At 43.1% G+C, this 26,628-nt stretch overlaps 1 protein-coding gene across 1 annotated transcript; it reads left to right on the top strand.

Annotated features, from left to right (window-relative positions):
* The first annotated feature begins 877 nt into the window (after positions 1-877).
* Positions 878-26,130, top strand: LOC125935373 (zinc finger protein 454-like). Its single transcript, XM_049649012.1, has 4 exons — positions 878-1,909; positions 4,620-4,746; positions 5,164-5,253; positions 21,545-26,130. Exons 1-4 carry the CDS (start codon positions 1,877-1,879, stop codon positions 22,858-22,860), a joined length of 1,566 nt encoding a protein of 521 aa, XP_049504969.1. The 5' UTR covers positions 878-1,876; the 3' UTR covers positions 22,861-26,130.
* The last annotated feature ends 498 nt before the right edge of the window (positions 26,131-26,628 follow it).

The following is a 26,628-nucleotide window of genomic DNA, read 5'->3' as shown; positions in this document are numbered from 1 at the left end:
TCCGACACCGTCTCCTCAGCCTCTGGCTCCTTCCTTCCCCGACGAGTCGCTGACACCCAGGTCGGCTCTACCTCCTCGGCGTTTCTCCCGCGCTACCGCCCGGGTCCCAACCACCGTCCAAGACAGCTGGCCCCGCATCCCGCCTGCCGCCCCTACCGCGCCCCGGCCCGGTCCCCGGGGCGCAGTCCCGCCGCCTCCTCAAGTCGTCTCCGCGCGGTCCTCCTCCAGGAGGGCGACTTTGCGTCTCCTCACCTCCTACTCCATCCTTGGGGACCGTCCCCGACCCGCTCCCCGCGACCGACCTACTTTAGCCCGTCGTCAACTTCTCGCTGTCTTTACGTTCCAGAGCGTTATTTCAGAGCTGAAGCGGACGCTGACTAGAACAGAACCAAAGTCGCACGGGCAGGGTAGCGCACAGGGAATAGCTGCGCTAAGGAACCGTGACGCCCTCCGCCGTGGCCCCCGGGAAATGTAGTTTCAGCACTGAAAGCTGCCAGTCGTGGTGTTGAAGGGCGAGGCCGTGTCTGCGCAAGCGCGCAATATCAGTTTCTGCGCTGGCCGCCGCTTCGCCCTCTGGGAAGTGGAGTCTGGGAAGCCAGAAGGTAGCAGCCCTCTGACTTGCGGGTGTTCGGCTCCGCAGCAACCCGGGCAACGCGCAAGCGCAGTTCCGACCCGGGCTGCCAACTCCAGCTCATTGTGTTCCGCCTGCGATGTGGCGGTTGCGGTTTCTCGCCACGGGCAGTGGCTCTTCAAAGGGCAATCCGGTGGTGACCAGGCACGGTGGCCAAAGCCGCGTCGGAGAGCGGGCGCGGCTGGGGGCGGGTGGGGGGAGGGAGATGGCGGTGTTCGGGGCCGGGGGGAAAGGGCGGAGGGAAGGCCGAGTAGGTACGGGTCGTAGTCCCTTCTGGAGGACGCCGATCTGATGCCCTAAACTTACCGGGACGTAAGGCTGAGGTTTGATCCTAAGAGGAAAAGGGAGGATGGCCAGGTGTGGGCTCTTGGTTTTAGAGTCCGAGTCTGCAAGTGCATGTACAGGAGGATGCAGTTAGGGCCTCTGCGTGGGTCTCGGAGCCGACTCCAGGAAGCCCATTCTACCTGCAGGGGTGGATGTTCCCAGGGTGTTTCGGAGCCCTGTCTGCGAACTCTCCGAGACCGGGGCAGCCGCAGCAGCGGCTCCTTGGGAGCCGGAGGGTGGGTTGTATGAAAGAGATTCCTAGCCGCCTACCCACCCCCCACCCCCCATCCCCCCACCCAGCCACACAAATACACTGCTTCTCGCCCACCTTTGGCTCTTTGTCACCCAGACTGGGTCCCTGAAGGGGAGAGGCCTGAGGTCAGAGAGAAGGACTTGGCCTGAGAGGCCTTGACAATGAAGATCCAGCCTTCTTACCTTGCCTTTTGCGGCAATCCTTCACTCCCCTCCCAGGATTAGGCAACCTTCCGGACAGGAGAGAAACTTCTGTTGAGACCTCTCAGGGCGAAGGCCAGAGGGTGGGTAGAAAGATTGAAATCTGGAGGGTGACGGGTGCTTTCTGCAGGGAACAGCCAATGTATTTAAGATACGGGAGGGAAAATGTGGAGGATTTGATCCAGATGCTGACGGAAGGCGTCGGGGCGGGTAATGGCTGCATGGGAAGGGATTCCCTTTGCAGCAGAGGCCAGCAGAAGTATCCTCAGAAGGAGAGAATTGGGAGCTAATAGAGACTAAGAATCTACTGCTTCAGGGTAACAGAATTCCTAGTATGTGAATGCTCCCAGCCTCACTCAGGACTGCGGTGTGATCTCTTTTAACCCAGTTTTCCTCATAACAGGTGTGTAGAAATTTCTCGCTTAAGTCCCACTCTGCCAGTCCCTAAAAGGGCTTATCAGAGAAGGAATGGCTGTCAGGCGCCTGCCAACCATGGTCCAGGTGAGTGGGGAGTTGCTCTGGGGTTCCCCCCCTGAATTGCCTTAAAAGTTTTTTTTTTAATTTTTTTTAAATGTTTATTTATTTTTGAGACAGAGAGAGACAGAGCATGAGCAGGGAAGGGGCAGAGAGAGAGGGAGACACAGAATGTGAAGCAGGCTCCAGGCTCTGAGCTGTCAGCACAGAGCCCGCCGTGGGGCTCGAACTCACGAACTCTGAGATCATGACCTAAGCTGAAGTCAGACGCTCAACCGACTGAGCCACCCAGGCACCCCTTAAAAGTTTTTAATGTAGAGGTTTGAAGAGTATGGGCTTGTTTTTTGTTGTTGGTTTGTTTGTTTTTTTTTACCCTGACCAGGACCTTTTCTCTTAATCCAGTCTCAGATGGAGGCCTGACCCTGTTGCCCTTTTTTCCCTGGCCCCCATGTTGGGCTCATCCAAATGGGTGAGGGAGCTAAGTCACTTGTTCAAGTTCACATTAATGACACACCCTGTAATCTGTACTCTTTCCACTAGCAAGGAAGAGTAGGGGTCCAAATGGATTTTTTTTTTATGTTTATTTTTTGAGAGAGAGCAAGCCAGGGAGGGGCAGAGAGAGAGGGAGAGAAATCCCAAATAGGCTCCACACTGTCAGTGCAGAGCCAGATGTGGGGCTCGAACCCACAAACTGTGAAATCATCACGTGAGCCAAAACCAAGAGTCAGACACTTAACCCACTGAGCCACCCAGGCTCCCCGGGGTCCAAAGTGGTTTTAAAGGTAGTACCTAACACAGGAGTTGAGTGAAGAGAGAAATTAGAACACTTTCTCGGGGAAGGGACTTACTCTTTTCTTTTTTAATGACATACATTTTTTATGAAGTCATTCAAAAGATACATTTTCAATTTCAGTAAGTTACGAAAACACTTAGAGCAGGGCCAGCCTTCTTAGAACAAGGATATGGACTCTACCACTTTGAAGGAGATAACCTTCATTTGAATTTATAAAATCTGTTGACTATGGTGAAATCATTCTAATTCCCTCACGTGTTTAAGCCTGTCCGGAGCTGGAATCCTTGGCAGAAAACACTGGAAGAGGTGAGCAGCTGGTTGAAGGTGCTGTGTTCAGTCCCGTCATGGCTCACTGGCTGTTCACCCTGCTCCTTCCGGTTTGACCTGTCCCTTAGCACCCATCTCTGGTACCACTTTTTTCTTGAAGCCTATCTCTGTGGTGCCAATCCACTGTGATAATTCCCTTCCCTGACCCTTTCCTCAAATGCATTGTTGGTGTCACACAATTTATTTCGTATTTATAGGCTGCCTTACTTTGGTTGTCATTCAGTAGACCTGTATTAGGAATGTAAAATGTGCTGGGTATTATGTTATTATGACAGTGATGAAAAAGTACACAGTGGTCCCTGACAAGTTGGTTCATGGGTTCAATCCAACAGGTGTGCAAAGCTCTGGGTACAGGTAATGAAAACCGAAGTCAGACTACCTTAAGCAAAAGCAGGCCTGTACTGGAAGGATACTGGGATTTCTCCCAAGTATTTCTCCACATGCAAGGAAACGACTGGACTTATTAGGCTATGGAGGTAGGGTCTACAATAATCAAAAAGTCCTTTCTCTGGGACCCTTGGCTTTCTTCTCAGGGCTTCTGTGTAACTCTTTCTCAGTGCACACCAGCTCTCTTGGCTTCTCAGCCAACAGTTTCTAAGGAAGGCGCTCTTTGTGATCAGAGGGGACAGGGTCACCTTGTCCAGAATGCATGTTTCTATGGGAACCGTGTATGTGCCTGGGGGTGAGCAGCTGAAGACAAGCAGGTGTTGGCTAAGCAATGTATAATAGGGGCTGGGTACATGGGCTGTGTTCTAGAAGACATGCCAGGAAGACAAGAGAGATGTGGAAATTGTCCATAGCTGCTCGGAGCGAACAGTCCAGTGGGGGAAGCCGAAAGTAAATGAAAACTCACAATAAAGCAGGACAGTGCTTTGCTGTGCCTGCACCAGTGATAAAGGGGTTGAAGAAGGCCATGCCCAGGAAGTAATGTGAAGGCTGAGCCTGAATAGGATTTGGTCGTGGGGTAGGGGTGGAGGCAGGGCTGGGCAAATTGAGGGAGATGGGAGAAAATGTTCATGTCAAAAAGGACAGCAAGAGGGTGCCTGGGTGGTTCAGTCAGCTGAGTGTCCTGACTTCAGCTCAGGTCATGATCTCACGATTTGTGAGCTTGAGCCCCACATTGGGCTCTGCACCTACAGCTTGGAGCCTGGAGCCTGCTTCGGTTCTCTCTCTCTCTCTCTCTCTCTCTCTCTCTCTCTCTTCTCCCCCTCTCTTTCCCTCTCCCCCCATCCCTCCTCCCCTGCCCTGCTTGTGCTCTTTCTCTCTCTCTCTGCCCCTCCCCCTGCTTGTGCGTGTACTCTCACTCTCACAAAAATAAACTTTAGAACTTTATTTAAAAAAAAAAGGGAACAGCAGGTCTGAAGTCTCAGTGCTGAGGAAGCATAGAAGTATATCTTCTTCACAGTACACGTTTCTGCAAAGCAGGAAACAAAGTCTGGTAAAAGCCCGGCCCCTAGGAGCCCCTGAGGAAATGCTCATGTCACAGAACCCCAGCCTGCTCTATGCTAACGGTCCTGCAGACCTCAGCCAGCTCCTGGGGCCTGCCAGGCTCAGCATTTCTCAGAGAGCCATGGGAGGGGTAGCCGCAGGTCACCAGGGATGGGTTTGCTGTTACAGGAATCAGTGACCTTCAAGGATGTGGTCGTGCTCTTCACCCAGGACGAGTGGGCACAGCTGAGCCCCACTCAGAGGGCCCTGTACAGGGATGTGATGCTGGAGAACTACAGCAACCTGGTCTCGCTGGGTAAGCAGGGGCCTCCGAAGGCTTATCTTCACATTTAGGGATCTCTTGCGGACCCTTATAAACTCTTAAACTGGTTCCATCCAGAACACTGGACTGGGAGTGGGCTGATTGAGGATGTTGTCTTCAGGGCACTGCATGCCTACCCCTGGTGTCCCAGGTACCTGACTTTTGTTGGAGTCTAAGTGCAGATGCTTCAAAGGTGACTAGGTTGAATCCTCTCTCCCTTTCAACAGGGAGAAGGATGTGGGACCAGATTGTGTTGGGCCCCAGCCATCTTTTCTTCCTCCTGGGAATTCATCTGTCCCCTGGCCTTCCTATTGGGTCACCTTTTCCAGGAAGTCCCCAGGACCAGATCTCCTTGCAATGATATTATCGCTGGTATGAACAGATGTGGTCTCTTTTTCCCCTCAAAAACAGGACTCTTAGGACCCCAACCAGATGTATTGTCCCAGCTGGGAAAAGGAGAAGAGTGGGTGCTGGAGGACACCTCGGCAGGCTTCTGTCTTGGTAAGAACCATGCACGTGGGGGGCTTCAGGAGGAACTCAGCAAATATTCCAGGCCTGTGGACTGAGAAGCAACATCTTTTCCCTTCTTGTTCACCTCAGCATCTTGTTGCCCTGTGGGCACATGGACCCTCCCATCTGTGAGTTTTCTTCTCTCCCTATTTGGCATAGTACAATAGCCTCCAGTTTGGAAAAAGTGTCCATTGTAATCTGGGCAGCTCCCCGCATGCCACACTCACGTGTCCTTTTGTCTCGTTTAGCATCGAATGGTGAAGTCTGCTCACCGACGTTTCTCCAGTGACGGTTACACACAGCAGGGCATCTTCTGGTCATATGGGCCAGTTAACCACCTGCCTTCTGAGGCAGCTCTTCTAGCTAACCATTGCACACTTCTTCCACCGCCTTCATATCTGTGCACCCATGTGCACATATATTCAGCCAGTGTTTAATTATTCTCTGCCTTTTGCCAGCACCACACTGGGTCGTAAGCACCATGAGAGTGAAGCCAGGCTTATATCACTCTCTTGGCACTTAATAGGTGGCATAGACTTGTAGCCTTTGGATACAGAGAACATGACAATTAAGTGGTTTCTGCTTGTCTTAAGGAGCCCTTTAGGTCTGGTAGCTTAAGAGCAGAAACAGGGGTGCCTCTCCTTGCTCCTGAATATTCTAGAGAGCATATTGCCTTATCCAAGACGTTACGACATTTCACTTCTAGCTAGCATTTTATAGGCTGGAAAATGTTCTTATTTTATTTTTTTTATTTTTATTTTTATTTTTATTTTTATTTTTATTTTTATTTTGTTTTTTGGGGGGTGCCTGGGTGGCTCAGGCGGTTAAGCGTCCGACTTCGGCTCAGGTCATGATCTCGCGGTTCGTGAGTTCAGGCCCTGCGTCGGGCTCTGTGCTGACAGCTCAGATCCTGGAGCCTGCTTGGGATTCTGTGTCTCCCTCTCTCTCTGTCCTTCCCCCACTCGCGGTCTGTCTTTCTCTCAAATAAACTTAAGTAATAAAAATAAATTTTTTTAAGTTTATTTTCAGAGAGACAGAGACAGTGCAAGTTGGGGAGGGGCAGAGAGAGAGAGGGAGACAGAATCCCAAGCAGGCTCCATACTGCCAGCGCAGAGCCTGACACAGGGCTCGATCCCACCAACCATGAGATCATGACCTGAGCTGAAGTTGAGATGCTTAACTGACTGAGCCACCCAGGTGCCCTTGGAAAATATTTTTTTTAAGCCTTTGTCACTGATTTTTCACCCAGCAAAAAATGCAGGGATTTATAGCCTACACTAAATAACTACACCTGAAATGTCTAGGACCCAGTCTATTATAGAATTTAAATGTCTTAGCTCTAAAACTCAGTTGTCTAAAAAAAAAAACCATCTTCTAAGTTACTCCAGTAGCATTCTGAATTTGTATGTTATGTTATAACCAAGCTAAGGCATTTTTAATATTTCATTCTGTATTGTATAAGCAGTGTTCTAGCAAAATAAAAGGGGGTGGGGATTTAAAAGAAATTCATCCACTGTCCCACCACTCTGGCCTAACAACATCATCCATTCTTTATTCATCGTTACAACTAGTTCTTTATTGTACTTGCTAGGGGTGGGAGGGGATTAGGAATATGAAGGAGTTTCATGCCTAGAAGTCAGGTGTGGGTAATGATATGAAAAACCAGGTGGTCATGGTTCAGGCCCTCCCAGGTGCCTTTCCCAACCCTCTGGGTCTAGCACCTTGTGTTTCTGAATTGCCTGGACATCCCAAACCTGGAGCCGATTCATGGGGGATGACCAGTGGCTAGCCAGTCAGACATGGAAAGAAGTGTTATTTTATGTTTCGCAATAAAGTTTTATAGCTGTTCCTCTCATTATCTATTGAAGACATATTTTTACTTTTGAATAGAACCATCTTCTCTTTTGTTCTTTAACCAGCAATTGCTGCTACCAAGAGGTGGTAGTCCTTTCCAAGTATTTATTGCCCTCCTTTGACTCTCTGATTATTATTCTTAAAGTGTTCATTAGATCATTTTTAATTTGGGTTTTTCTTATTTCTGTTTCTCTTGATAATGACTATGACTTCAGAAACCATATGAAACAGTGGTATTAGGTTCATCTCTCATTTTGTAGGAATTGGATCTAGAACTTGTCCATTTCTCCACCAATTACCATTGGTTTAGAACAGACACTTTTCAGTTGTAATGCTTCTGATAGATTTTATCCCCTCTGGGCCATGAGCTAGTGGAGGGAGAAGAGAGCTGGCATTTGAGCAGCTGGGACCATCACTGTGCTGGGTGTTTTCTGAGGGAATTTATATGAACTGCCCCATTCAGTCCTCACAACCTGTGAGGGAAGTATGATTCACTGCACTTACAGAAAACCAAGCCTCAGTGTGGTTAGTTCATTTGGACAGATTTAATGTTGCCGTCTCCTGGCAAGTCAGGATTGGGGTGAAGCCATCTGGCTCTCAAACTTCTTTTTTCCCCTTCTCCAAAATAGCTTCAGTTACCCAGAAATTGTTTACTCAGTAAGTCTAAATAAAACTACCTGATCCCTTAATTTGGGTAGTGTGTTAATAACTTCCTACAGTTTGTATTTGTTAATCTGTTTAGATTTCTTTCTGTTACATCAGTTGTACATTTTTACCAGTTAGTTTTAAACTGTCTTTTTTTTAGCCATGAAGCGTATTTGTTTACAATTGGCCATAGGATTCATCTATAATTTTAACACTTTATACGATGTCCTCTTGCATGTTTCCAATTTTATCTGCTTCTTTTTTCCCTATTAAATTTGCTGGAATTTTTTTTTTTCAGGGAACCAGCCCTTACTTATTACTCTTACAGGTTGTTATTTTATTTCTACACTTGTTATTATTTCCTTGTTTTACTTAAAATAAACATATTTTGGAGCACCTGGGTGGCTCAGTCAGTTAAGCATCTGACTCTTGGTTTCAGCTCAGGTCATGATCTTGCAGTTCATGAGATGGAGCCCCAAGTAGGGCTCTGTGCTGACAGCATGGAGCCTGCTTGGGATTCTCACTCTCCTTCTCTCTCTCTCTGTCCCTCCCTGCCTCGTTCTCTGTTTCTCTTTCTCAAAATAAATAAATATACTAAAAATAAAATAAAATAAGCATATTTTGCTTACTGTACATTATATACACAAAAGAGAATATGTGGTGTTTTTTAAAGTTTAAAGAAAAAAGAAATGACACCCATATCCCACTGTCCAACTTAAGAAATAAAACGTATGGGCACATGGGAAGTCCAATATGCCCCGTGTCATTGCCCCTTCTCCCTTCAATGTCAGAGAGAGCCACTAGCTTGAATTTTCCACCAGCAGCTCCTGCGCTGTTCTTCATGGTTTTACCACATTTATCTGGAGCCCTGAGCAATGTTATTTAGCTTTATGTGCTTTAAAGTCTGATATATGGGGACACCTGGGTGGCTCAGTTGGTTGAGTGTCCGACTTTGGCTCAGGTCATGATCTCGCAGTTCGTGGGTTCGAGCTCCTTGTTGGGCTCTGTGCTGACAGCGTGGAGCCCACTTCAGATCCTCTGTCTCTCTCTGCCCTTCCCCTACTTGTAGCTCTCTCTCAAAATTTTTTTTAATTCAAAAAAAATTTTTTAAGTTTGATATGTGTATTGTACAGTTTCCACAAGTTGGTCTTTTTAAACCCTTATTGAGATGTGTACTTCTGCACTTTGATATTCCTTCAATGATGACACCTTAAATTTATCCATTCTGTTGCTGGTAGACCTGTGGGTTGTTTCTAGACTTTGCTGTTTGGAATAATGCAGACTGAATGTTCTTATACATGTTTCCTTGTATACACGAGCCTTCACTGGGAGTCTTTTTAAGGTGTATGCACAGGTGTAGAAGTAGTGGGCTTAAGGGTACATGCTTCTTCAGCTCTTTGAGACTGTTCCAGATTCCTGGTTAAGTTAGTTGTTCCAGATTATACTCACAGTTCAGGCAAATTCTTGTGACTGTACTTTCTTGCCAAAATTTGGAACTGATAGACTTTTAAAAATTCTCCTAGCCCCATTCCTGCAAACTGGTATCTCCCTGTGGTTTTGATTTCCATTTCCTTGTTTACTCGTGAAATTGGACGTCTTTTCGTGTGTTGATAATTTGTGCTCTGAGACTTACATATTCATATTCTTTGCCCATTTTTCTATTATAGTTCATCTTTTTCTTAGTCATTTGTAAAAAGTCCTATTTATTCAGGAATCAAATAAGTGTGTCACTTTATAGCTTATCTTTTTCTTTGTTAACAGAAGTTCTTAATTAACAAAGTAAAATATATCAGTCTTTTGCCTTAATGGTCTTTATCTTCATGCTTTTTGTGTTGTGTTTAAATGATCTTTCTACCCTTAGATCCATTAGGGAAGGACTTGGTTGAATGGAAGCATGAAGTTGCATGAAGCAACTTTCATCTTTTTTTTTCTTTCTGTTGAAGTCTTGTGAGAGGTTTGCTTTTGAACAGACTTTTTTTTTATGTTTATTTTTGAGAGAGAGAGAGAAAGAGAACAAACAGGGAAGGGGCAGAGAGAGGGGGAGAGATAACCCCAAGCAGGTTCCACACTGTCAGCACAGAGCCCAGTGTGGGGCTTGAACCCCACAAACCGTGAGATCATAACCTGAGCCGAAACAAAGAGTAGGACAGCTAACTGACTGGGCCACTCAGGTGACCCTTTAATAGACTTTTTAATGAATAAATGTTTGACTCTGCTGGTCCTTTCTATTTTATATTGATCTATTCATTGATTTTTTTTTTTTTTTTTTTTTTTGCCCAGTATTTCTGTCTTTTGACTTCATTGGAGTTTATTCTGTTCTTTATTTTTAGTAGTAAGTTTTGTCATAGTAATGCACACATTTAATGAAACTACAGTTTTTATTACAAAAAACAGTGACCCCTTTTCCCTATTCTCCCCACTGGAGAGGTAGCCACTTTTCTCTTCTTTTAGCCAATTATTTGGTGTAATTGCTTCCAAATAATGACATTTCTGTTATCCCTAACCTAAGAGTTCCCTCTGACCTCTTTGTGGTTAACTCTCCGCCCCCTGCTCCTGCCCCATCCCTAGGCCCTGGCAACCAGTCATCTGCCTCTGCCATGCTGAGTTTATCTTCCCAGGATTTTATGCAAATGGGACTCTACAGCATGTTCTCCTCTGTGTCTGACCGTCACTTAGCAAAGAAGCTTCGAGATTCCTCCTTGCTGTTTCAGATGTCAGTAGTTCTTTGCCATCACTGAGTTAGCACTCTGTCGTCTGGAGATAGCACTGATCATTCATCACTGGTGAACATTTGGGTGTTTTCAGGCTTTGGCTAAGGCTGCTGTGAACATTCTGGTACAGAGGTTTATGTAGATGTCTTTTTTTTTTTTAAGTTTATTTATTTATTTTGAGAGAGAGAGAATAGGGGAGGGGCAGAGAGAGAGGGAGACCGAGAGAATCCCAAGCAGGCTGTACACTGTCAGTAAGGATCTGGATGCAGGGCCCAAACCAAAAACTGCGAGATCATGACCTGAGCTGAAGTTGGACGCTTAACTGACTGAGCCACCCAGATGCCACTGTGTGGATGTCTTTTAGTTCATATGCTCTTGGTGGACATATGTTTTCACTAAGGGACGTGCCTAGAAGCAGGAAACCTGGGTTTATAGAGTTTAAAAGCATACTTTGCCGGGGCGCCTGGGTGGCTCAGTCAGTTAAGCATCCTATTCCAGCTCAGGTCATTGTCTCATGGTTCATGAGTTTGAGCCCTGTGTTGGGCTCTGTGCTGCCAGCTCATAGCCTGGAGCCTGCTTTTGGATTCTGTGTCTCCCTTTCTCTCTGCCCCAACGCCCCCCCCCCCCCCCCACCGCCCACCCGCTGCCCCCTGCTAGTGCTCTGTCTCTGTCTCTCTGTCAAGAATAAATAAAACATTAAAAAAAAATTTTTTTTAACTATACTTTGTCCTTTTTTAACATAGGACAATGCAGCCAGGTTAATTTAGCCCACCCTGAAGTGACCTGGGCCTTGATGAGAGCAGATTCTGTGTGCTCATATCTTCAGTGGGTCCAGTCTCTCCTCACTCAGTTCGTCTTCAGTGTGGTAAAACTTGGGTGCGTTTGACTCCTCTCTTGATTAGATGAGTGTTCTCCTATAACACTAAACATTAAGAAGACAAATACTCTCTTATATATAGATGATGTGTTATTATCACAGTTGAGGAGAGGCTTTAATAGATATCACAATTCAAAGAAAGCCGGCAATTGGTTATTTTTGGTGACCCACAGTATCTTTTTTGAAAACCATCTGCCAGATCTTTTTAAGCAAACATTTTTTGAATACCCAGAAAAATACACAAATTTTAATTGTAAAATTCAGCACACTTTTGCAGTGTAAATATTGTATAACCAGCACTTCTAAAAGAAATAGAATGTTACCAGCATGTTAGAAATCTCCCATCCCCTCTATTTCTTTCTTTCTAAAGATAACTACTACCCTGACCATAGCTTTGTTTGGGCTATTTTTAAAGTTTATATAAGTGGAATCATACAGTATGTGCTCTTCTGTATCTGGCTTCTTTCCTTCAGCAGTATGTTTGCCATTCATCCATGTATAGCAGTGGTTGGTTCATTCTCATTGATGTACAGTATTTCACTGTGTAAACTTACCATTTCTATTTTCTACTGTTGCTAAACATTTGATTTCTAGCCTGGAGCTATTATGAATAGTACTGCTTTGAACATTTCTATAGGTCTTTTAGAGAATATATGTATATATTTCTCTTGGGTATATAGGTAGGAGTACTATGTTCATGAGTATGAAGGCTTTAGTAGACACTGCCAAGGAGTTTTCCAAAGTGGCTATCCTAATCTGTTCCTCAACCAGCAGTATTTGAGGGTTCCCAGTATTGCCATTTAAACATTTCTTCTGCCACTCTAGAGGATATATGGAGTACCCGGTTGTATCTCAACTTATGACTGATGAAATTGATCATCTTTGCTATTTTTTTAATGTTTATTTATTTTTGAGAAAGAGAGAGAGACAGGTCATGAGCAGGGGAGAGGCAGAGAGAGAGAGGGAGACACCAGAATCTAAAGCAGGCTCCAGGCTTTGAACTGTCAGCACAGAGCCTGACACAGGGATCACACAAACTCACAAACTGTGAGATCATTACCTGAGCCAAAGTCAGATGTTCAACCAACTGAGCCACCCAGATGATCGGGGATCTTCTTTATTTTTAATCTCTTTAATATTCTCTTTTGTAAAGAATAAGTCTTTCCCTTTCTATATAGCTGTCTGATCTTTTCTTAATGATCGATAGGGTTGCATATTTGGGATTTGAGTCGTCAAATGTCATGTATGCAAATATATATACTTCCCACCTTGAATAATAGTGTCATTTGATAAACAAGTTCTAAATTTTTAAGATAGTGCAGTTAATCAGGATATGGGTTTTTGTGGTTTTGTTTTTCTTTTTCTCCCTTGTGGTTAATGCTTTTTGTGTTCTATATAAGACCTTTAAGGCCATGAACATCCTTGTTTTCCTGTAGCAGCTGTATTCTTTTGTCTTTCATACTTAGTTCTGAAGTCAACGTGCAAGGTTTATTGTTCATTTCTCATATGGTATCCAGTTGACCCAGGATGGTTTACTGAAAAGACTATCTTTCTCCCGCTGTATTGCAGTATTTCCTTTGTCACACATATGGCGACTACATTGTGCATGAGTCTGATTCTGGGTTCTGTAGTCTCTTGCATTTGTCTATTTGTACATAGGTCTGTTTCTAGACTATTCTGTTTCATTCTTTTTTGTCATATCTTGTGCCAATACAATAATGTCTTAATTACTCTAACATTATGATGAGTCTCACACTTGATGATGTAAGTCCTCCAGCTTTGTTCTTTTGTTTGCTTTCAGAATTTTTGAATTGACTTTCCAATTTCCACAAAATTCCTGCTGGGATTTTAGTAAGAATTGGCCTGACTCTGTAGACTAAATGGGAAGAATTGGTAGTATGCCATTCTGTGACTATGTTGTATCCCTGTATTTGTTTAGATTTTCTTTATAATTTCTCTGAAATTTTTTGTTGATTTATGTGTATAGTTCTTGCACATCTTTCACTATATTTATAAGTATTTTTTTGTTTTTGATACAATTAGGAATATCTTTTGAAAGTTTTCCAATTAATTGTTGCTGGTATATAGATGGACTATTGGTTTTATATACTGATCTTACGCCTGGCAACTTTACTAAGTTCCCTTATTAATTCTAATAGATTGTAGATTATTTTGTGTTTTTATATGAACATAATCATATTATCTGAGAATAATGACATTTTAATTTTTTCTTTTCCGATTTTCTTTTCTCTTTCTTTACCTTGCACTGATTAAGACTTTTAATAGAATGTTAAATAGAAATTGTGATAATAGGCATTTTTTTTTTCATTTCAGTCTCAGGAATGTTTTCAATATTTTATAATTGTGATGTTTGGTGTAGAATTTTTATAGATACTCTTTATCAGATTAAGAAAGTTATGGGGGCGCCTGGGTGGCTTGGTCGGTTAAGCGTCCGACTTCGGCTCAGGTCATGATCTCACGGTCCGTGAGTTCGAGCCCCGCGTTGGGCTCTGTGCTGACAGCTCAGAGCCTGGAGCCTATTTCAGATTCTGTGTCTCCCTCTCTCTCTGCCCCTCCCCTGTTCATGCTCTGTCTCTCTCTGTCTCAAAAATAAATAAACGTTAAAAAAAAAATTAAAAAAAAAAAGAAAGTTATGTTCTACTTTACTGAGATTTTACCATGACTAGGTATTGAATTGGGTCAATTTCAGCCTCTAGTGAAATAATGATGTGATTTTTTCTCCTTTATTTTGTTAATATGGTGAATAACATTGCGTGATTGAAATGTGAAAACAACGTTGAAATTTCAACTTACTCGTGATCCATTATCCTTTTTTATATCACGGTTTTGTATTCCTTTTGCTGATACTAGGTTTAGGAATTTTGCATCTGTGTTGATGAGAAAGAATGGTCTGCGATTTTATATTTTTTAAAAGTTGTTCCCATCTTGGGGTACCTAGATGGCTCAGTGGGTCAAACATCTGGCTCTAGATCTTGCCTCAGGTAATGATCTCACGGTTCATGAGATCAAGCTCCGCCCTGCACAGGACTCTGTTCTGACAGCACCAGAGCCTGCTTGGGATTCTCTCTCTCCTTCTTTCTCTCTCTGCCTCTCCCTGCTGCTTGTGTGCATGTGCTTGCTCTCTCTCTCTCTCTCTCTCTCTCTCAAAATTAAGTAAATAAATAAGTAAAGTTTTAAATTGTTCTTATCAGGTTGTGCTAACTTAATAAAACCAATGAGATATGTTCATTCTTTTCATTTCTCTGAAAGAGCTTGTGTAAGATTGGTGTTATTTCTTTCTTAAATGTTTAGACAAATTCACTAGTGAAGCTATCTCTGGCAGTTTCTTTGTGAGAAAGTTTTAAGTTGAAGATTCCATTTATTTGATATAGGACCATTCAAATTTTCTGGTTTTTGGTTTGGTTTTGTTTGGGGTTTTTTTTGTTTGTTTGTTTGTTGTTGTTTTTTTGTTTTTTTGTTTTTTGGGGTTTTTTTGGTCAGTTCTGGTACATTTTACCTTTCCAGGAATTTGACCCTTTTATCTAAATGGCCAAACTCATTAGCATAAACTTTTTCCTCATTATGTCATTGTCATATAAGTCTCCATGGAATCTGTCCTGATGTCACCTTTATCATTATTGATATTACTAATATGTGCCTTCTCTCTGTTCTTGATTAGTCTTTTTTTTTTTTAAGTTTATTTATTAGAGAGAGAGAGAGAGAGATAGCATACATGCATATGAGCTGGGGAGGGACAGAGAGGGAGAGAGAATCCTAAGTAGGCCTTGCACTGTCAGCCTGATGTGGGGGCTCAATCTCAAGAACCATGAGATCATGACCTAAGCTGAAATCAAGAATTGGACACTTAACCAGCTGAGCCACCCAGATGCCCCTGCTCTGATTAGTCTTGATGGAAGTCTTTAGAAATGCATTGCTTGGGGCGCCTGGGTGGCGCAGTCGGTTAAGCGTCCGACTTCAGCCAGGTCACGATCTCGCGGTCCGTGAGTTCGAGCCCCGCGTCAGGCTCTGGGCTGATGGCTCGGAGCCTGGAGCCTGTTTCCGATTCTGTGTCTCCCTCTCTCTCTGCCCCTCCCCCATTCATGCTCTGTCTCTCTCTGTCCCAAAAATAAATAATAAAAAACGTTGAAAAAAAAAAAATTAAAAAAAAAAAAAAAAAAGAAATGCATTGCTTAATTTAGAAATATCTGTGGATTATTTAAGTATCTTTTTGGTGTTTTGGTATTCATTGCCAGCTTAATTCCATGGAGTTCAGAGAACATATTCTGAGTGACCTCAGTCCTGTGAAATGTGTCCATACTGCTTTACAGCCCAGTATATAGTCAGCTTGAGTAAATGTTCTGTATTCACTAATAATATATATTCTGTCATTGTTGGGTATACTGTTATCAGGTATACTAATTAAATCAGATTTGTTTTTTGGATTGTTGAGATCATCCCTATTCTTAAAGGTTTGATTTCTGAGTTTTTGAAAGTGGTGTGTGAATATTTCTTACTAGGATTGTTAAGATTTCTGTTTTTGCTTTTCATTTTCTCAATTTCTACTTTATACATTTTGAAGTTATGTGCAAATGTAGATTTATTTACATGTTCCTGGAGAACTGTCCCTTTTGTCAGTATAAAATATCTGAAAGTCTCTTTCTAATATTGCAAAGTTTGTCTGAGTATACATGTATTACCATTCTTGTGGTTAGTGCTTACATGATAAATCCTTTTCATTCTTTTCTATATTTTTCTGTCTATATTTTTGGTATTTCTCTTCTAATAGGCATTTAGCTGTATTTTTTTCAATCTAGTCTCACAGTCTTAGTTTTTCAATAGAATATGTAAACCAGTTACTAATATGTATGAGATTGGATGTCTGTTATCTTACTGTTTTCTATTTTACTCACCTGCTTTAAATTATCTTTTCCATTTTGCTTTCTCTTGAATTAACTTTTTATTATTTGATTTTCATCCTGTATTAGGTTGTTAATATATATTTTTTTAGCTACTAGACTTTATTGGTAAGTCTAATTAGTAAAACCAGCTTATTGTTATACAAAATAACTTTTTACTTTTAATAATTCCCAGACCATGCTAGTACCTTAAAATATTAATTCTGTTTTCTTTCACCTTTTGTGTTATTTTTGCTATGTATATCATTGCATATATATTTTCAACCTCTCAAGACATAATTATTGTGTGCGATAATACTTCTATGTATTCACGTACTTTTTCTTTCTCTCTCTTTTTTTTTTTTTAACGTTTATTTATTTTTGAGACAGAGAGAGACAGAGCACGAATGCGGGAGGGCCAAAGAGAGGGAGACACAGAATCTGAAACAGGCTCCAGGCTCCGAGCTGTCAGCACAGAGCCCGACGCGGGGCTCGAACTCACAGACCGTGAGATCGTGACCTGAGCCGAAGTCGGCCGCTCAACCGACTGAGCCACCCAGGCGCCCCTCTCTCTTTTTTTTTTTAATTTTTTAATGTTTATTTATCTTTGAGAGAGAGACAGAGTGCAAGTGGGGGAGTGGCAGAGAAGGAGACAGAGGCTTCAGGCTCAGAGCTGTCAGCACAGAGCCCAACACAGGGCTCAAACCCATGAACTGTGAGAGCACAATCTGAGCCGAAGTCCTATGCTTAACCAACTGAGCCACCTAGGTGCCCCCATGTATTTACTTTTTCTATTGCTTTTCATTCCTGCTTACATTTCCAGGTTTCCACCTGGGATTTTCTTATGCCTAGAACACTCTTGTTACTGTTGTTGTTTTCTTTAAATATGGGTCTGCTGGTGACACATCTCTGTTTTTATTTATATGGAAGTATCCATTTCATATTCACTGTGCTTTTTTTTATTAAAAAAAATTTTTTTTAACGTTTATTATTGAGAGACAGACAGAGCACGAGCAGGGGAGGGACAGAGAGAAAGGGAGACTCAGAATCTGAAGCAGGCTCCAGGCTCTGAGCTGTCAGCACAGAGCCGGACGCAGTGCTTGAACTCAAAAACCGTGAGACCACAACCTGAACTGAAGTCAGACACTTAACTGACTGAGCCACCCAGGCACCCCTCATATTCACTTCTTAGGGATATTTTCTTTCTCTTGAATTCTGTTTGGCAGTTATGTTCTTTTAACACTTCTGATGTTATTTCATTGTCTCCTGGCTTCATTGTTTTTGTTGAAAAGACACCTGTCTTGGTTTTTTTCTCCTTTAGAAGTAATGTATTTTTTTCTCTCTCTCTTAAGCAACTATCAAGATAAACTTAGTGGTTTTCAGTAGTTTTACTGTGCTGTGCTTAGGTAGATTTTCTTTGTATTTATCCTGCTTGGAATCCCTAGTGCTTCTCACATTCATTTTTTAGCCCTTTTTTTTTTTTCAAACAGTATTTTTGCCCTTTTCCTTCCCCTATTCCAGAACTTGTTACACATATGTTCAGTCTCTTCATCATGCCTTCTATGCTTCTTTTTAATTTTTTTCTGCAAGTTTTATCATAGATATTTTCTGCTTATGTATTTTTCCAGGGCACTATTGCTCCCTTCTGCTATGTCCAATATATACTGTTAAATCTATCTGTTCAGTTCTTAATTTCAATTATTTATATTCTTCAGTTCTAGAACTTTCATTTGATTCATTGGTTCCAATCTGCTATTGAAATTCTTATTCTTATCTGTTTTGTTGAACATATTAATCACACATGTCTTAAAATCCATGTCTGGTAACTTTGGTATCTGAGTTCTATGGGTCTTTGTCTATTATCTGTTTTTTCTCTTGACTTAATTTCTTAGTATTCCTGGTACATTTGGATTGAATCCCTGATACTGTATTTGAAGGACTGAAGAGGCTCTGGGTAATGTTCTGTTCCTCCAGAGAAGATTTGCCTTTTTCTCTGGTGGATAGCTACTGTGCAAGGGAACCACCTTAATCCAAGCAGGAACACATTACCTGGAGATTGGGTTGCAGTGTTTCTAAAGCTCTGCTTATCTCTTGTTTGCCCTTGCAGCCCTCCAGGAGTGCCAACTGAGAATTTCACATGTATGACCACCAACCCCTTCCTTGGAAGATCCTGATCTCAGTTTTTGGCTCCATAGTATATATTTTTTTAATGTTTATTTATTTATTTTTGAGAGAGAGTGTGGCCAGGGGAGGGGCAGAGAGAGAGGGAAAGACAGAATCCAAAGCAGGCTCCACACTGCCAGTGCAGAGCGCAGTGTGGGGCTTGAACTCACCAACCGTGAGATCATGACCTGAGCCAAAGTCAGACACTTCACTGACTATTGGCTCCATAGTATCTTAAGACTAGAAAATTTTGAACTTCTCTATAAGGAAAAAAAAAACCAGTAATAATTGGGATTACCTCTCTATTTCCTTTCTCTTCCAAATATTAGACTATCAGGTTGGCCTTCAGTGACATCTGATGCCTTTAGACAGAGTTTTTGTTTTTCAGTTAAGATTTTCCAGTTGTTTTCTGCAGGAATGTCTCCCACAGGCCACTCTATCAGGTCCAAAAGTGAAAGTCACCCCTTAAAACCTTAAGATTTGGCAGTCCTGGTGTTTAACTGACCATTCTTTGTTTTGAGCAACGATGTATTATTCTGAGCTCACCAGGACTATACCTTTAAAATGCACCTGTTTAACTTTCTTTTCCAGATAAGTAAAGGAATTTGTTTTGTTTTGTTTTGTTTCATTGATTATAGCTCTTTGTAGGTTTTATGGAATGTTTAGAAAGAAAAAAGTGATGAGGGAGGCTTGTTCTTGATAGATTTCCCAAGAATTTACATCATTAATGTATAGTGTCTAGTTCTTATCATTTCATTTCTTAGCACAGAGTCTTAAATAGACTTAACAAAACAGGCAGATATTTACAAATACATAGGAAAATTGGTGTGCAGTCCAGAACACTGCTCGTTAATACAGGTATACCTCGTTCTATTGTGCTGTGCAGATATGCATTTTTTACAAACTGAAGGTTTGTGGCAATCTTGCATCGAGCAAATCTATCAGTGCCATTTTCCAACAGCATATACTCACTTCATATCACTGTGTCATGTTTTGGTGATTCTTGCAATAAAATTTGAAAAATTCTGGAAAGGATTCACTATTCTAGATACCATTAAGAACATTCATGGTTTATGGGCAGAGGTCAAAATATCAACATTAGTAACTAAGGAGTTTGGAAGAAGTTGATTCCAACCCTGGTGGATGACTCTGAGAGATTCAAGACTTCAGCAGAGGAAGTAACCACAGATGTGGTAGAAATAGCCAGAGAATTGGCATTAGAAGTGGAACCTGAAGATGTGAGTGAATTGCTACAATCTCATGATAAAACTTGTACGGATGAGGAGCTGCTTCTTATGGATGAGCACAGAAAGGGGTTTCTCGAGATAGAATCTACATCCTGACGAGGATGCTGTGAAGGTTGTTGACATGACAACACAGGATTTAGAATGTGACATAAAATTAGTTAATAGAGCAGTGGCAGAGTTTGAGAGGATTGGCTCCCAAGTTCGAAAGAAGTTCTGTGGGCAAAATCCTGTCAAACAGCATCTCCTGCTACAGAGAACTTGTTCCTAAGAGGGAAGAGTCCTTCGATGCAGCAGACTTCATTGTTATCTTATCTTCAGAAATTGCCACAGCCACCCCAGCCTTTGACAATCATCATTCACAGCCATCATTTTTTTCTAAGTTTATTTATTTATTTTGAGAGAGCATGAGTGCGCATGCAAGCATGGGGGAGGGGCAGAGAGAGGGAGGGAGAGAGAGTCCCAAGCAGGCTCTGCGCTGTCAGCGCGGACCCCAACACAGGGCTTGATCTCACAAAATGTGAGATCATGACCTGAGCCAAAGTCAAGAGTCAGACGCTTAACTGACTGAGCCACCCAGGCGCCCCAGCAGCCATTATCATTGAGGCAAGACCCTCCACCAGCAGAATGATTTCGCCGAAAGCTCAGATGCTGGTTAGCATTTTTTAAGCAAGAAAGTGCTTTCTAATTATGGCATATATAGTGTTTTTCTGGACATAATGCTACACCACTTCATAGACTGCAGTATAGTGTAAACGTAGCTTTTATTTGCACTGGGAAGCCAAAAAATTCATTTGACTCACTTCATTGCAATATTTGCTTCACTGCAGCAGTCTGGAAGCGAGCCTGCAGTATCTCTGAGGTATGCCTGTATCATGAAACCAACGTGCAGAATTTGTCTGTGGGGAGAGGATCACACATGGGGCCATGGCTCATATCCCAGTAGTGGAGTCCATTTCTAGTGACTGTATTCTCATTTCCCAGGAGTCAGGGCCTCACCCTCCAGCACATACCTGGTTTCTCCTGGTAGATTTGCTGCTTTGTTCCTAATTTCCTACCCTCACATATACAACTTCATGGTACATTTTCCTCATATAGGTGTTACATATAGGTTTGAAACTTTGTGTCCTCACTAGCAGGAGGAGGTCCTTCGTAGATGAGTGTTTTACACATCTGTTTTATTAGCTATCTGAATGCTAAGATAAAACATTAAAATGTTGCTTTTAGTAGTTATGGGAGTCAGATTACTTTACCAAGTGTTGACCTCCAGTTTCCCTGGTTTCTTAAGGTCACATCTGGGTTATTTTAAAGACCATACCACTGAAATAGATAAGGTACATTTTTTCTTATCTGTTAGCAGAGTGTGGTCTGTATAGGTTTTTTTTGAGGCATAGAAAGTCAAGTAACTTCTCTGTAATCTGAGTATTGTACTCAGGATCCCAACCCAGGCCTGTGACTTCTCAATCTAAGCTTCCAAGCTATCCTGCTTCATACATTCATTACACATTAAATCAACCCACATCCTGTTTACCTCTTTTTTCCTTTTTTTTTTTTTTTAATATTTATTTTGAGAGCAAGGGAAGGAGAGTGAACTTGTGTGAACAGGGGAGGGGCAGAGAGAGAGAATCCCAACCAGGCTCCACGCTGTCAGCACAGAGCCTGACATGAGGCTCAATCTCACAGACCACGAAATCATGACCTGAGCTGAAACTGAGAGTCAAACCCTTAACCGACTAAACCAGTCAGGTGCCCCTCCCCTTTCCTTTCTTATCTTCACTTCAAGAAGCCTTCAAAACTGCAACCTCTTTGTTAGCATTATAAATCTTCTCATCTTACCCCAACTAGGTGTTTTACCAGGATAAAACAGATTTTTTTATGTTTGATGTCTTTCAGACTGGATGACTATGCCTGTGAGTAAGAAATCTACTCCCAAGGCAGATATTCCTGGAGAAGACTTGGATCGGTGGATGGTAAAGGAAAGATTTACTAGAGACAGTCACTGGAAATATGATGGCCTGCTGGAATGGCAGCATGGAGGCCAGGTGGCTGTCACTCACCAGAAAACCCCCTCTGTGCTCAGTGACCAGGGAGGTGATGAGCCTGGGAAGCACTGCACCGAGAGCTCATCTTTTGTTCCGAGTCAGGGATTGCAATCTAGCAAAAAAGTCTTTGAGTGTAGAGAGTGTGGAAAAGTCTTCACTAAGAGTTCGACCCTTAATAAACATCAGAAAGTTCATACTGAAAAACTTAATGCAAATCGGAAAACTGTTATTAAAGAGAAACGATATGAATGTAGAGAATGTGGGAAAGCCTTTCACCAGAGTACACACCTCATCCATCACCAAAGAATTCACACTGGCGAGAAACCGTACGAATGTAAGGAATGTGGCAAGGCCTTCTCGGTGAGCTCCTCGCTTACTTATCATCAGAAAATTCACACCGGAGAGAAACCTTTTGAATGCAACTTATGCGGAAAAGCTTTTATCCGAAATATACACCTTGCACACCATCACAGAATACACACTGGAGAGAAACCTTTTAAATGTAACGTATGTGACAAAGCCTTTGTATGCAGGGCACATCTTACCAAACACCAGAATATTCACAGTGGAGAGAAACCCTATAAATGTAACGAGTGTGGGAAAGCCTTCAATCAGAGTACAAGTTTTCTTCAGCATCAAAGAATTCACACTGGAGAGAAGCCCTTTGAATGTAATGAATGTGGAAAGGCCTTCAGGGTGAACTCTTCCCTTACCGAGCATCAGAGAATTCATACTGGAGAGAAACCTTATAAGTGTAGTGAATGTGGGAAAGCTTTCAGGGATAACTCATCCTTTGCTCGACATCGGAAAATTCATACCGGAGAGAAACCTTACAGGTGTGGTTTGTGCGAGAAAGCCTTCAGGGACCAATCCGCCCTAGCCCAACATCAGAGAATTCATACTGGGGAAAAACCATACACATGTAATATATGTGAGAAAGCCTTCAGTGACCATTCGGCCCTTACTCAACATAAGAGAATCCACACTAGAGAAAAACCTTACAAATGTAAAATCTGTGGGAAAGCCTTTATTCGAAGCACACACCTTACTCAACATCAGAGGATTCACACGGGAGAGAAGCCCTATAAATGTAATAAATGTGGGAAAGCTTTCAACCAGACTGCAAACCTCATTCAGCATCAGAGACATCATATTGGAGAAAAGTGACATGACTATAGTTTATATAGCAGAGCTTTGAGACTGAATATGTTAATTATTGAATGTACGAGAATCCATTCCAGGAAATAGCCATGAAAGCTTGCCCGAAGATGGTCTTTTTATTCACATTATTGTGGGTTTGAGAATTTAAGAATGGCATGCACTCCTAGTTCAGAACTGCCTCTGTTAAATAGCAGTAGTGTTTTACTGAATTACTGAATTGTGAAATATAATCAAAATGAAGCTTCATTAGCAACACAGAAATTAGTTTATCAAATTTACACTTTGACTATTAAGAGACACTATAAAATGGTAAAAAAATTTTAGGTCGAGAAGCAAAGGAACCAAAGTAAGAAGATGGCCTCTAAGCATTTCACACTACTCAGTTCTCTTATGTAAGAGGGTTTCTACTTTTAATGGAACCCTTTTATTCTCACCAACCCTGATGAAACCCAGTGTAAGAAAAGTGCAGTCACCCATGCATTGGGTCAGGAGTTACTCAAATTGTTTCCCACCTTCTGCTTCAAACCACCTTTTGTCAGATCTCTCTGACTTATGTGTCCACTGGCCGCTTAACTGTATTCTCCTTCCAGTACAACTCTGAATGGTGTGTCCCTCTTGATTTGCACCTCTTGAGTGGTGACATCATGTCATTTATTGTCACCCCACTTGCCCTTGGGGAATATGGTGATCTGGCCCCGTACGCAGTCCACAATTCTGGATATTGCACCCAGGCCCAGCTTTCAGAACTTGGGACGCCTGGGATGCAGAGGTTGATCAAACTTCTTGAGTTACCCAGTTCCTCTGGGCCTCAGCATGACTCTGACACTGGGATGGTATCTAAAGCAGGGACTGAGTGTATGGAGACATTACCTTCAATTTGTTCCACACTGTAGTTACCCCACACACAGCAGTCAGGGACAATGCTCCACTTGAGGTGACAATCCAATTACCTCGTGGTGGTCTAGGTCACCTCCCCTTCTGTGACTTGCCATTTCCTGACATGCAACCGACACAAGAAGTCAGAGCCCCAAAGCCAGTTCTCAAAGGTTGACCCACTGTTCCCCCTTGGCTGGCAGTCCTCTGTGTCTACTGCGTTAGAGTATCCTGGCCCCTGCCCTTCTATCCAGTTTTCTGAAGGTATTGACTTGTGTTCACAAAAAAAACATCTTTGAATTTCTGCTTTTGCATTTGAAAGTGGGCATTTCCTCTCCATCTGGGTGTCCCACTGTTTAAAGACTGTCCTGTCCTGACAATGGTGAGCTACATGTGGAGTAATTCCATGGGTCAAGAAGTGGTCAACAGCATCATGGCAGTTTCTGGCAGAGCATTGTCCGTACCCAAAAGTTTTAGTGATACTCTGGTCCTGCAGGTACAGTTCCTTTACCTTTAGTGCTATCAGTAGAAATCAGAGATAAAGTAACATGTGTGCCTTCAGGCACACAGCTTCCGGTAGCCCTGTTCCCTTCCCCACCACGAAGAATGTGGAGCCCACGTGACTGCAGACTGGAACATACTACATCATGAAGATGGAAGGGCAAGTCAGCCCTTGTCCTGGGAAGCAGAGCGGCAGGTTCTTGATCTATGGGGGTGCTCTCCATCAAGTCAGGCAGCCCACTGGCCCCACAAAGGCTGCACCTCGACTCCCAAGTTACAGAAGAGGACAGTCTATATCCTGGCGGAATCAGTGGTCTCCCAAGTTGAAAACAGACCCGGAAGCTTCTAGCGGCTTTAAAGCCTAAGTTCTCTAAATTCAGCTTCTGTTGAATGAAGGCGACTAGTGTGGGCAAGTGATCAGTAACTCATACTTTCTCCCCCATTAGGCTGCAGGTGAAGCAGCATTTCAGGAGGTTGCTTGGAGCTATTTGTACCCTGGGCCACACATGTTCGTCTACAGCCTCACAGGGCTAGCAATCCCAAATTCCACAATAAACTTGGAAAACTGTACTCAAATGCCACAGATCCCTGCCTTTAGTACTGTGCACATGGCCTGCCTGGTCTTAATGATCATCCTCTTAATCCTGGTGGAACATTGTCCAGCTGGGCCTTTTGTTCATTTTGTGTGTTCTTAATGAGAGCTTCTGCCACTTGTCACGTGCCTGCAGCTGAGTCAGGGCCAAGACCTGCTGCCTGTTAAGCGCCTCATTCCTTCCAGTGACGGCTCCAACTGCTGTTCCTGCACCGGAACCTGTGCAGCCTAAAGGCCCTTGATCTGAGATTACTCCCTGCCCTACTTAGTGCTCAGACTTCCCAGCACACCCATGACTGTGCCATCACAAGGTAATGAATGAGCCAGTCTCCCCACACCTTCGCCTGGACTATAGAAAGAGAGGAGTCAGAGAAGCAGACCTAGATCCGACCTCCCACGTCAGAGCTCTCCTGGCCTACTGTGGAAGTGCCAGTTCCACTCTGCCCAGAGGGAGTGTTTTTGAGAAGAGGATTAGCACCTAGGTGTTAAATTCTTCACTGTCCTGGGCTCCTGTGAACAACCCCTGAAACTGCCAGCTCTTGGGAAATAATCGCTCTGATTTACCCTTTGAAACTCCCCGAATGATTTCTTATCAGGTCTTCCTGTCTCCAGCTCGTAGATTTTGCACCTGGGTTCTCCCTCCCCACCTGAGTTGGCCTAGTTCCGTTAGCAGTGTCTGCCCAAGACGTTGCTTTCCTCCTTACTCAGCAACTGCTTCTAGAGGGAATGGGGCCTTGCTTCTCAGCAGATTCAGGCTTCCAGGTTACTGTGCCTGAGCCTTGGAGTGTTGGAACAAAACAGCCCTAACTGCATGTGTCTTTGGTTGAGAAAGCAACTTAATTCCTTTAAACACGAATTTAGTCTAAGAGTGCATAGCCTCCAGCTGTCTTCATTCCTCTCCTTTCCTGCCTTATCTCCTTGGTACTCTGTCCTACTGGATTAGCCAGCAAGGGAATGTAGAAACAAAACACTCCACCCTGCTCTAGCCCACAGTAGGAGGGGTCCCAGCTTCCTGGCCCACCTCAACTCCTGCCAAATATATTTTTGGTAATATTTTTGCTTTTAGTATTTTTATACCAGTTCATGAAGGGAGGAGAAAACACAAGGTTTGATTGTTTCCTGTCACCCACAGACGTCTCCATTGTGTTCATAATGGTCATCCTTGGCAAGTGCCAGGATTTGGTCGTTGGGGAGTGTGCTTCCCCATTCTGTGTGCTGCCCTGTCTACCGCCCCTCACCATTCTTAAAAACTGTTGTCATAGAACATGTCTTTCTGAAAATAAATGAGAAAAATACACAGTGTTCTAAGAGGTACAAACTGCATTTGTGTTGTGTGGTTATCTACTAAGATGTGGCCAGAAAGTAGTGCTTCTGAGTGTTTTTATATTCGTATGGCCGGTCTGGTCCTAGTTACCACAGTGACCATCCAAACCTTTCTGGCCCCAGAAACCGTAGTGTTCAAGCTGTGGAATATAAAGATTCCCAGTCACAGGGGATGACAGTTGACATTTGAGAATGTACCTCATGCCAGGTACTATTGTAAGTACTCTGTGTATATTAACTCACTTAATCCTCACAATTAGGTGAGACTGCCTCATCCCCACTTGAAGTTGAACAAAGAGGTTTAAAAATGTGTCGAGTTTGCACAGCTGGTACCATGATTCAAGGACTTGAGTCAGGCAGTGTAGCTCTAGGACACCCCGCCTACCTGCTGCACTCGGCCCCCTTCTTCATGGAAGCATTCTAGCCCACCCTAGAGGGCTTCTTGGCTCCAGAGTTCCGGTGGGGCTGATGTGGTTGTTGACCGG

Source organism: Panthera uncia (genome assembly GCF_023721935.1).
Source record: "Panthera uncia isolate 11264 chromosome A1 unlocalized genomic scaffold, Puncia_PCG_1.0 HiC_scaffold_17, whole genome shotgun sequence".
NCBI lineage: Eukaryota > Metazoa > Chordata > Mammalia > Carnivora > Felidae > Panthera > Panthera uncia.
This window is presented reverse-complemented; position numbering and strand designations above follow the sequence as displayed.